Source organism: Zea mays, chromosome 9 (genome assembly GCF_902167145.1).
Source record: "Zea mays cultivar B73 chromosome 9, Zm-B73-REFERENCE-NAM-5.0, whole genome shotgun sequence".
In the NCBI taxonomy this organism is placed as follows: Eukaryota; Viridiplantae; Streptophyta; class Magnoliopsida; order Poales; family Poaceae; genus Zea; species Zea mays.
In genome coordinates this window covers 76,403,871-76,416,412 of record NC_050104.1, presented here as the reverse complement: position 1 = coordinate 76,416,412, position 12,542 = coordinate 76,403,871, and the positions used below count along the sequence as shown (strand labels likewise).

Here is a 12,542-nt window from a genome sequence, read left to right as displayed (position 1 = left end):
AAACTAAACTAGCACCACGAGGGGCTACTGTTGGAGGCCTTCTTATTTCAAAGGTCCTCAAAACACTAACTTAATAACTAATTTCTACCATGTTTTAAATGTTGCAGGCATAATGTCGAAGGTCATCTTCGGCTGAAGCTGCTAATAGACACGAATACGAAGGCGTCAGCTTCGGACTAACAATGTGCATGTATAATTGACAAAATTGAACAAAATCATGAGAAGTCCTCGGAGCATGTTCATCATGACAGCAAGAGGAAAGGATAGCATTACCCTCAATATATTTGGTAATTCAAATGTATAGGCTTGAGGGCATAATTGTAATTTCACCAAAGTTGTACCCTACGCCTATAAATAGAGGAACAATGTTATGTGTTGTTCAGGTTTTTTGGCCAGATAAGAATACATTGCTCTGCCTACGAAGTTGTATTTCTCCTTTCTTCATCTTGTATTCTTACGAAACTGAAGGTACACATGTAATCCCTTATTAAATAATAAAAAGAAAGGAAGTAATATCATGTAAGGTCACATGTGTCTCACTTGGACATTATGTGCAATTTATATTTAATATTTTCATATCTCCTTCATTCACTTTTTGCATCTCCATCCTTTAATCAACCTTCTCTCCAAGAAGAAAGAGTTAAAAGATGAATATGAAGCTTAATCTGATTGTGTTGCCTTGTTTTTGATATCTTGCAACGAATAAAAAACAAGTGACCAACATGACCAAACTTTGCTCACCTTTAATGACTTCGATTTGATTTTTGTCTAGCCATCTGTCATTTGAGTGAGTTATTCCTTCTTCCTTCGTTTCTAATGGATCTTTGTGTTTGTGTGGTGGTGTTAACAATGCACTCATCAAGGGAGAGATTGTGAACACAAGGTTGATATATGCCCTTGTGATTTGAGTTGTGATAAGTGATTATCTACAAGTATAGTGTCTTAGGTTGAGTCATGCGGACTAAACAGGGCATGAGTACGTTCGTGCAACATGTCTCTTAGTCTATGGTGCGCATGTGTGGAGTTTGAAGACGGTGGCAATAGTGAAGTTGGATGTCATATAGATTTGTGTCGATGAACCAGGAGTGGTGAAGGACGAGCATTGGGTCTTGATAGAGGAACTCGAGAAGCGGGGTGACTAGCCCTGGTTGCTGACACCAAGAGACGCCGACATGATCAAGGACATGGTGAAGCAGATCGTGTAGCCGACACGATTGAGAACCGATAGGACATGTGTCTAGGACGTGTATGGAGTACGCTACCCAGGGGTTTGGTGGTTGAGCCTCCAAACCACCATGTGACAGTTCGTGAGTTTTGCTAGGTTTAACCTCAAAAGGCATGGCATGGTTCCGAGAAAGAGATTGTAGGCGGCACATGGTGTCATCACAAAGAATGCATCAAGGCGAAGCAACTTTGTGAAAAGTGTCTGGCCATCAAATCAAAGCTTCAAGAGTTGGTCTATTTTGCCCTCGGTCGAGTGGATAAGCTCTATGTATCTAGCAATAATTTTAGAAAGAAAAATAACCCTCTATAAATAAGGGGGAATGGTTCAAACATTTAGCTCTCTAGCTTGTAATCTTCATTTTCCACCTTCATTTTGTTAGGAGATTTTTAGATAATTTGAATCTATTACATCTAAGTCCTAATGATTTTGAGGAAATGTAGCCATAAGCACAACGTGATCTTCGAGCTTTTAATTCGAGTCAAAATCAGATTAGTTTCATTATCGAGTTACTACTCTTATTGTTTGAGTTTTGAGTTGATTTTTGGCTTTGCAAGTTTGGGAAATGCTTTGGAATAATCTTTAGTTTAGAAAAAATGTCCTATAATAAATGCAACCACTAGTATGAGTTGATCCAACTCGTAAATAAGTTTTTTCTAACATAATTGTATTTTTTGAGAAAACATCAATTCAAGTTTGAGTTTTTTTATCTAGCTTCAGTTATTTGATTTTTTTGTGCTCAAACTTCTCGAATCTCTTTTCCTTCTTCTCTTATTGTTGTCCTCAAAGTTTGAAGGCAATTAGAGCAAATTTGGTCGAGCGACAATGTCTTTTTTTCTCGAAAATGCACAGGAGAATTGCGCCTCATTATATTAAGAAGAAAAAGTAATCAAGGTCTAAAGAAGGCCCGATACAAAAGACCCCTTACGGGGGCCAGAAACATGCATACAGGAAGGAATCCATCTAGAAAAACAAAAAAAACCACACACTGCTAGGGAAGTCCCTAGGACTCAGCTAAGGGGGCTGCCTTGTCAGAAATGCCTTTTGCCCCGCTATTTCCTACTGATGCATCTCCTCTTTTGCCCAGCTAAGGATTAGAGTTATATTTGAATTCCAACCATCAAAAACACATCTATTCCGGTGATTCTAAATCGCCCAAGCACCCAAAATGATAAGGGAGTTAAGACCCTTTTTGATAAGACCGCTTACTGCTTCTACTGCCTTTTCCGACCAGCCTAGGAAGGTGGAAGCAGCTAGAAGCAGCTATCTGTGGTGCGAGAGAGTGCAACCCAAACTGTCTTAGCAAAAGATACTAGAATTCTTTTGCAAAGACACATGTCACAAAGAGGTGGTCCATAGTTTCAGCCTCTTGGTCACATAGAAGATATTTCTCAGGGTAATCCAAGCCCCTTTTTACAAGTCTATCTGTTGTCCAGCATCTTTTTTTGAGTAACAAGTCAAATGAAAAACCAGCATTTGGGCAGGGCCCATGATTTCCACACCATCTTATAATATGCAAAGGAGCTTGAGCCAAGAAAAAGGCCTTTGTAAGTAGATTTGACCGAATATTTGTCATCTGAAGCTAAGCTGAAAAGGTGTTTACCATCTATACCAAGCTGCAGCTCAAAATCTGAAAGCATATCCTAAAGATAAAGATAATATATGAGTACACTAACTGAGAGAACTCCCTTAATACCATAGACCCATTTCTTACTCAAGATGGCATCCCGAACAATCCTTGTATTGACCAACCACTTTGGGATTGCATCAAAAAGTCTAGAAACAAGATATGCATGTCTTTCTCCATGCAGCCATCTATCTTTCCAGAACTTAGTATTGGCTTCATTTCCCACTTTAGAGATCAGAATTATAGAGAAAATACTGGCTTCATTTCCCACTTTAGAGATCAGAATTATAGAGAAAATACTCAAGCCTTACTTGGTACCTGGATGGGGAGATCTGTCGCGTCCCAACAATGCCAAAACATTTGAGTGGCGCCACCGCTCTACTCTTGTGCCTCCCGTTTGTTTTTTCCTCGTACTTTCCAAAGTCCAAATCAAGTTTATTTTGGCCTGATAGATCATAATCTCCCCAAGAATTTGTTTGGAACAACCAAACGACATTTGATTGAAGTATTCTTGATTTGACCCCTTTTAGAGCTTTTGATGTCTTTGGGTTAAAATTTGAAAATCAAGTCAAGAGTGCTTCTACATAAGAATTTTTATTCTCTCATTCATCCACCTATTCAATCATTCAACAAGTGAAATGAACTCAACCATAAATACAGACTACCCACCAAATGTACACAAAATTTCAGAGCACAACAGAAAGAGCACATGACATTTTAAAATACAATGACAATATACATAATGAACGACAAGCTGCACAATGAGTATTGAAACCCATTACATTTTAGAATACATAGAGAAATCACTGCAAGGCTTCACCAGAAATTCATCTGTGAATTTCTTTTACAATTGTGTCTTCACCAACAGAAGTAGTCGGAAGCAGGTGTTTATCTTCCAATTCATCTTCGTCAGAGTTATCGTTGCTGGTGGTATTGGAACCATCTAGATTCACAGACAGCAAAACGACATGAGACTGGATAACAATAGGGCATGAACACAACAAATTGGCTAACGGTACGATGTATAGACATGAAAAAATGACAGCATGGAGATATATACATGATATTTTCAGTTATAAATAGCATGAGAAACCACCACAGGTGACAGAGGGGATAGAGAACAGCATGTACCTGAGAAACGACAGTCTCCAAGATGCTTTGTTTCAGTTGACTCAAGCCGCAAGCCTTCTGGTAGAAGGCAATTGCAAAAGGCGCCTGAAAATAGTTTGGATTATCCTCCATTGTAAGCTATGCCAATTTCATCCCAATATGTGTGTTCTTTTGCAACAAAAAAGTACATGTTTTGATACAAAGTTACAAACCAACCTAATAGACCCATGTGTTTCATTTGTCAGTGACTCAGTTACATCCAAAAATGCAATTCAAATCATGGGAGATATTGACATCAAACATTAAGGCTTACATTTCTGATGCTTTTCACTTTTATAATGTATCGTATGTGGCAAGGAAAAACTCTGTTATTTCTGGGTATTTGCCTAATTGGTTAACATACATATTAGAATCTGGACAAGACTAGTAAGAAATGTACGTATGTGGCAAGGATAAGTGGATAACTAATTATTATTGATCACAAGCGATCGTGTATGAGTTTCACAACATTCCATTGAAAAAAAAAGAATCCATCTAACTTTTTGTTGGAAACTTACCAGTTTCATGGAACTGGCCCTACTTGCAAAGCTGGAGAATGGTTGAACAATTTGATTTAAAAGTTATGTTCAAATTCAATACATTAAATAAGGTGGACACAACTCAGTAGCATGGAGACCCTAAATTCAGAACTGTGTGCTCTATCATAGTTGGATCAAAAGCAATATCATTGAGATTTCCATACACATTTGGGAAGTGAATAAACATTCTTTAGTTTTATCATTGAATAACGTATGTTCATGATGCCAGCCCTTCCTTAGTTCTATACAACAACTAATAATTATCATCCTACGAATAAAATTTTACTCTGTGTAGCCATTCCTGAGCACTAAAATAATCCCACACTTGCTTCTCGCATCTATATATCACAATTTCCTCCAGTCATTACATGATAACAGACACTAACTAATCCATTTCCCTACAGCATGAGTATGCCCACCTTCTAGCTAATTAAAGTTTAGCAAGCCCATATTCTACAGTTTAGCATGCCCATCTTCTCGCATTTACAGCTTAACTAGGAATTTTTATTTATAATCAAGATAGTCTCGTGGTTAGGATTCGAGATACAACAAGATGAATTTCTGTGTTCCCTGAACCATCTTAAACACATACTTCTTGGCTGCAATATTTTTTTTCTCTCGATCGAGCAGGAGGGCTGCATATCATTTCATTAAAAGGAGAGAGGAAGCATCAACCCCCCCCCCCCCCCCAACACACACACACACACGCACACACACCAAAAAAACCACCACTGCACACACGCACACAAAAACACTTAAACAGATCAAGCAAGATTACAAGACGTGGAGAGGAGAAAAGCTACACGACCTACTACACATCATCTCCTAAGAAACATCACTGGTAGCAGCCAGCAAGCGCAGCCCTTTAGCAGTTTAGCTCTGGCCAAAGCCCAAAACCACAATTGTTTCACCAGAAACTTTCAAAGACAATATATAGAGGAGCACCGGTTTTATTACCTAGCCTTGCAAGTCGATTGACCCAACCAGGAATTGATTTTCCTGTTAATCTGGTGCTAAGATCATCTGTAAAGTGGTTACAGTTCTTGGAAATGAGGTGGTAGGTATCTCCATGGTATTCTGAGGCCATCCTCTGAATGAATTCTCGAAATTCCAAGGAATTCAGAGTTGTGTGGCCTATGAAAACCGTACATCTGTATATGAACCCTGGGCAGCTCTTTGGTTCCACCTCAAAAACTCCACTCGATGGGTGATCATGTGCTCCAAAACTGTACTCCGATCCATGAACTGTTGAACAATCAACAGAGCAACATATAACATAAACAATTTGGACACATGCAGAGAAAATGCTCGAGTATAATGACGAACCAAATGTTCTAAATAGAGGATAAATGATTTGTCAAGTTTTGGTTCTCGTCACAAAATGGTGAAAATTGCATCATAGGACACATGTGTCCAAATGTTCTCGAGTAGAAAATTGCATATAAGGAATATCTTCTCAGGAATCTAAGAAAAAAGAAAAAGTTTCCTGAACTTCAATTTTGTCATTCTAACCTTTGGTTACACAAAATCAGTAATAGAACAAAAGCTACCAACAGTTTTACAAATTTACCTTTACCAAAAGAAAGTTGCAAACATATGAACACACTGCAAGCAGTTGAGTTGGTTGATAGACAAAGCAAAACAATAACAGTTTTCATCGCCCAAATAAATACAAACTCACTTCTCCCATCTGTCAGATGCCTGAGTCCGGTTTCTGTTCAGACAACACCTTAGTCATTGATCTTGCTTGAGTTCTTGTGCTCCATCAAGCTGAATCTCAGGTCGTTTTTACTTTGAAGTTGGATCCGTTAAGACCAAGACCTGCTAAGTGCTAACATGTAATGACGATGCCTCCTCTCCTTCCTATTCCACCCATTAATTTTGTATTTATCTTGATCGCATGTCCAATGTCTTGGCCTGAGGGAGCTAATAGGGACTAGGGAGAGGACAGAAGGTCGATTTTGTCTAGATCGTGGTGTACCAGTGAACGCCCTTGATCCCGAGACGGTGCTGTTGCCTGTTGCTGATGTTCTGGCAGAGCTCTGGTGAAGGTCTGGAGTGTGGTTGCTCCCCACTCTCCATGTAGAAGTTCCTGTGTGTTTTTTTTACTATTTTAGAAACATTGGTCAAATATGTCCTTGTTTGACCATAGAAAAAGCTGTTGATTGTATCTTGTATTTTGTGTATTTATTACCATCCAAAACACTACTTAATTTTTCCATATTGTATTTGTAATGAAATACAAGGTAATGTGATTGTTTGATCATAGAAAAAAATGTGATTGTGTCTTTCGACTTGTTTTTAGTTCAAGTTGGAATGGAAACACTAGGTGTTTTTGTCCTTGTTTGACTATATGGAAAGAAAATGTGGATTGTGTTTTGTGGCTTGCTTTTTAGTTCAAGTTCAACAAACTAGGGGACTTTTGTCCTTGTTTGTCTATAGAAAAAATGTTTAATGTGTCATACATTGTTATTAAAACATCGTTTAAACGAGAAAACGTGATTAAAGTTAGAACGTCCGTTTCGAGTGTTTAAACGACGTTTAAGCGTCCAAATAGCGTTTTAGACGTTATAAGGACGTTCTACCCGTTCTGGGCCTTTCTTGGGACTTTTAGCATTTTCTAGGTCACTTTCCTGGGCACTGGCCAGAGCTGGACGCGGCGCCCTCACTCCCTCAGCCAGCCGCCGCTCTGCTCTCCTCTCTCCTCTCCTCAGCCACAGCTGGCCGCTGCCCTCCTCTTCTGCGCCGGCCGCCGCGCTGCTCTCCTCTCTCCTCTCCTCAGCCACAGCCAGCCGCCGCTCTCCTCTCTCCTCTCCTCAGCCAGGCAGCCTGCCACTGCTCTCTGGCGCCCACAGCAGCCTAGCCGCTGCTCTCTGGCACCCACAGCAGCCCAGCTGGCAGTCGCTGCTCTCCTGAGCCAGCAGACCACAGCAGACCGCCCTCGGCCCTCCACGAACTGTGGCACTGCGCCCACAGCAGACCATATTGGTGAGTACTGATTTTGTGCAACCATATTGCCCAACAGTGAATCAATCATTCAAGCTATATTTGCTCAACCATATTGGTGAGTACTGATTGTGCAACCATATTGCTCACAGTGAATTTCAATGGCAACAAATAGTGAGGCAAAATGACTCCTATGACCCACTCAAAGATCAGCCACGAAGGCCAAAGTCAAATGATCCAAGATGATCTTTTTATGCTATTGGGTTTGTGAACTCAACTTATGTATGAACTTATTCTATATTTGAATTTCTATGTCAAGTTTGAAAAGACGTTTCAACATTTGTTTAAACGTTTAAAAGTTTAAAAGTTGGTTCATAACGTTTTACCGCTTTAATAACCATGGTGTCATATATTTTGTGCAAAATAGATAACTCTTTTGTTTTGTAATTGTAGGGAGACACAAGGCAACTTTGTGATTTTTGACTATACAGAAAAGATTGTGGATTGTGTAAGTAATACAGTCCTTGTTTGGCTATATAAAAATGTACAGCTATAGAAAAAAAAGGAAAACGTAGGATTCGGATTCGGATATACTGAATTGCAGTCTAGTGATGAGTTTTATGTAGTTTAGTGGTGGTACAGCTGTATAATTACAGTTTTAACTAACAAAACTTACACTAGTTGAAATGTGAACTTTTCTCTTAGGTACTGGAATATTATTTGTAACAAGGTCTCCTTAGAAAAGAGCACACATGCATTGATTCTTCATTGTAATGGTCATTAATTGGAGAGGTAATGTGTTCGAATTTGTTGCACATTTGTAGACTATAAATCTCTGTTCCTCTATGCAACTGTGACTCCAAAGAAATGAGATATGATGCATGCAGTTTTTTTTCTGAACATTTATTACAAAACACAAATGGAACACTTATTAGTACTTCACAAACAAATGGTCCAAGTCCAATACACATTTTAAATCCAATTTTAGCTACCAGGTGGTACATTAAAGAATAAGGGAGATGAACGAGGGAAAACAGATAACAAAACCCAAACAGTTTTCTGGTATGTTTCGCAGGCCCGTTAAGAAATATAGAGTTATCGGGTTTTTAGCCGGCCTGTAACAGTTTAGCTATACAAACAGATGTAGCTGTTAAATCTTAATCCAACGGTTAATATTGTTGCCTAAACAAATGTACTATTTTCAGCATCTGAAATATACCAATGCATAAATAAACTGGGCTGAAGATAGTAATACTTAGAGAGTGGTGCGTTTTCAAGAACTTGCACATTGACAAACAAATTACAATTTTAAATATTACTAATAAAGCATGTAAGTAGGTAGTTACACATCAAACAGGACTAATAAGATGAAATTGCGAGAACAAGAGACGAAAATAAAAGGAGGAAAGTTTTTTATCAAATGCCATATGAATGTCATAGTCTCATGTATCTGCAAGCTTCAACTAATACATCTAATGAAGGGCGCTTCAAGTAAGTGGACTGAATTATAACCCTATATATTGATAAACCAGTAATGGTGTTGTGTATTATAAAAAAGTTCAACTTTATAATTTACTACAGATTCATTATTGCTAAACTAGCACAAGATCACACTTCTAAACTGACTTTCTAAGAACTGCAATTCTGTATATTGCTTTAGAAACTACACTTGAGTTATCTGCAATTCTTTTTTTCTCTGCCTATTATTAAAAAGAGGCTTGTTCCGTTAGCACTCACAACCATCTGATGGATTCAATCTCTCACGTGCCTATACAAGTTAGAGTAGTGTGTCTAAGGTGGTGTTTGTTTCGGCTAATTTCCAGCTTCTGGCCGCCAGAAACTGTTGCGGACTGCCAAACGCCTAGCTTTTCATCCCGCTTTTGTGAGAATCGCTTTGATGAAATCCGTCCAAAATCAAAGTGAACACTGAATTGGCCGAGTCATCGCAATAGTAAGAATATGTCACTTTCTAGATTCTAAACCATATGACCCCCTTCATCTTTCTCTGCACGTAATCCCCACGATATTTAGATTCCCCACAACTAGATTCTCAAAAAATCTCGTCAAAAAAAAGATGAAACAAACAGACCCTAAGCACGGAGTAGAGTCCTATTCCAAAACAAATTAGAAAAATTGAGTGTTTCCATGGTTGCTACTCTCTCCTGTGCACTTGTTGAGTTAGAGCAAAGTGTACAGGCGCAGCATGGAGGCGGGTCTCAAAAAAATTAGAACACATGATGATCATTGCTAAATCTTTATACCACATGTAGACATTAGGTAAAGCATTAGGAAACAATGCACAGGACGGCGTTCAATTCCAAGATGTATTGGAAAAGTTGACATGATTGTTACACAAATCTCCAAGCCACAAGTCATCTAATTAATCATGCAACAAGTTGTGCGTTCCATTGCAACGCATAGGCATTGTTTGCTACTTTTAATAGGAAATTGTAACTGTAAAAGGATTGATCATACCATAAATTCACAAGAAATGTGATGTAATCATATAACTAAACTAGGAAAGTAACATTTGTTTCTAAAAGAGTTGTAAAGATCTATTGCGGTAGCTTTGAACATTAACTGAAAAAGGCCCCTTAAACACAAAATAAAATATCTATTGTGCTAAGCAACAATTGATATGTCCAGTCTCATCCTTATGGATAGTTGGATACTGGGAAATCATAAAATATGTATTGTGATGTTTCTAAGAAACAATTTATATGTCCAGTCGGCCAGTTATGGATACTAGAAATAATAGGATGCGTTATCAGATTTAATCTTTCCCTTCTGAATCCTCTAAATCTGTCGTCTTGCTTAGCTTATCTCAACTGGAACAAGTACCTAACAGCATCCAAGATCCTCTCATTTAGCTCATCGCACCCAACGGCATCCAAGATCCTCTCATTTAGCTCATCGCAACTAGAACAAGTACTCAACAGCATCCAAGATCCTGTTGTACCCACCATTCCTAGAAGCAACTTACCCAACAAAGGCACAGACTTCCAATAAAACTGCATCTAATTGTAAAGTTTAAAGTTCACATAACAGTACAACCTGACCCGAACAATCCCCTCCGGACAAAATTGCCATTTCGGACCCACGTTTACCTTCGACGGCAGAGTGGAAGATGCCAAGCCCGCCCCAGTGGAGGTAGTTGTTGACCGGCGTCAGGTCGTACACGTTGAGAACCACCGGGTAAGTTGCCGCCCCCGCCGCATCCCCAACCGCCGCGCCACCGGAGACCGCCCCGCCCATCAGGCCCGCCGACCCTCACCGATTTTCTCCCCTACCTCTGAGGAGATCTCGCGCGCGCCCCGCACGCCGAAGACTGACTGACCGCGCGCGCAGTCGCCCCCGGCGCGCGAGGCACTAGCTACTCGAGGCGAGATCGCGAGGGACCTTCGATGGAGCAGAAGGGGACGAGAGGCGGATGGAGACGAACCAGTCGACACGACGACCAACCGAGCGGATCGAGAGCGTGTTCCGGGAGAGGTTCACGGTACATTGACTGAACGGTGGGGTCAGGAGAATGTGGTCCGAATAGCAATAGAATATAGGTGTGTATCTGCAAAGTGAGTCCATGGACCATGTTTGACTGTTTGTATATAATGGTGATAAGGGCCTCTTTGTTTCATTTAGTCCATGACTAAAGTTTAATTAGAGAACTAAAATTTAGTTTATATCATATTTGGTTTTAAAGACTAAAAATATTTAAAATACATTAATTAAATGAATTATAAAAATACCTCTTACCATTCTCTCGTTATTAGTGTAACTAAAATAAAGAAGAGATAAAAAGTGAAATTAATATGGTTTAGTCTCTTTTAGTCTCTTTTTGATAAACTAGAGACTAAAATAGTTTAGTCTCTATTTTAGTGCCACCGTTAGGTACTAAATGAGACTAAAATAGAGGGATTAAATTTTAGTCACTCAAACCAAACGGGCTTAAAGTTAATGTCGTAGAATTTTAGTAATAGATTAAAGTTTTTATAAAGTATCTATCATATAATTAAAGTAAACTTCAGATAATAGGATCCAAACAGGCCCATTCGATTCTCAGTTATATACCTACGTTAAGGTACCTGGAAGGGGAGGGCAAGAGGAAGCGGCAAGGCCCGACGCCTGTCACAGCTTCCATGCCTCTCGCGGTGCGAGATATATATATATATATATATATATATATATATATATATATATATATATATATATATATATATATATATATATATATATATATATATATATATATATATATATATATATATATATATATATATATATATATTGTATATTAGGAGCACTGGGCTTCCTTTAGTTATTGGAAGCCCAGGCCAGACAGTGCAATCCGGTCGAGCCGGACCAGGTCCAGACGTCTATAAAAGGAAATCTGTAGTGCTAGGGATCCGTTTTTACGCCCATCTCGATTCATTAGCGACGGTTGCCAGGCCGGCGGTGGCGGCGGTTCCCAGGCCGACGGTGGCGGCCCTCGATCCAGAGGGCGAGCGGCGGCGGCAGCGCCCTTATGTGGTGGCGGCGGTTTCCAGGCCGGCGGTGGCGGCCCCCGATCCAGAGGGCGAGCGGCGGCAGCGTCCTTGTGCGGTGGCGGCGATTCCTAGGCCGGTGGCCGCAACTCCATTACCTCGACGCGCGGTGGCGGAGGTTCCTCGATCCGCAGCGAGGCCCTTGTGCAGGCAAGCGGCGGCGTCCCCGAAGCCCCGAGGAGGCGGCACTTCCAAGGCCGGCGAGCAAGCGACGCCCGTCGACATGCGAGTAGCGACGGCGACGCATGAGGCGCGATGTTCGAGCGAGCGACGTCACGGAAGGGGCGAGATGCGCGCAGCGATGATCGCGCGTGACATCCTCTGATCCGGCGCATTTTTCTTTTCGTTTATTGTGTTTTATGCCTACCACATGTATTATTTACGCTAAAAACTGTATGTTTTTATGCTTTAACACAGAGTTCGTATATCAGTTTACTGCATGCACATTTGAAAGGAAATTCCTTGATTTATGCTGTTCTTAATTTGCGCGCATGCAATGGAAACTCCCACGATTTTGC

At 40.1% G+C, this 12,542-nt stretch overlaps 1 protein-coding gene across 1 annotated transcript; it reads right to left on the bottom strand.

Annotated features, from left to right (window-relative positions):
• Window positions 1-3,429: 3,429 nt before the first annotated feature.
• LOC100285913 (EREBP-4 like protein) lies at window positions 3,430-10,945 on the bottom strand. Its single transcript, NM_001158802.2, has 4 exons — window positions 10,591-10,945; window positions 5,495-5,782; window positions 3,981-4,064; window positions 3,430-3,792 (listed from the first exon to the last, which is right to left on the bottom strand). Exons 1-4 carry the CDS (start codon window positions 10,736-10,738, stop codon window positions 3,677-3,679), a joined length of 636 nt encoding a protein of 211 aa, NP_001152274.2. The 5' UTR covers window positions 10,739-10,945; the 3' UTR covers window positions 3,430-3,676.
• Between the last annotated feature and the right edge of the window lie 1,597 nt (window positions 10,946-12,542).

Coding starts and splice junctions, on each gene's coding strand:
- LOC100285913 (NM_001158802.2), bottom strand. CDS start 10,738: ATGGGCGGGGCGGTCTCCGGTGGCGCGGCGGTTGGGGATGCGGCGGGG. Junction 5,783..10,590: donor CTTCCACTCTGCCGTCGAAG/GTAAACGTGGGT, acceptor ATTGTTCAACAG/TTCATGGATCGGAGTACAGT. Junction 3,793..3,980: donor TGGAGACTGTCGTTTCTCAG/GTACATGCTGTT, acceptor CTGTGAATCTAG/ATGGTTCCAATACCACCAGC.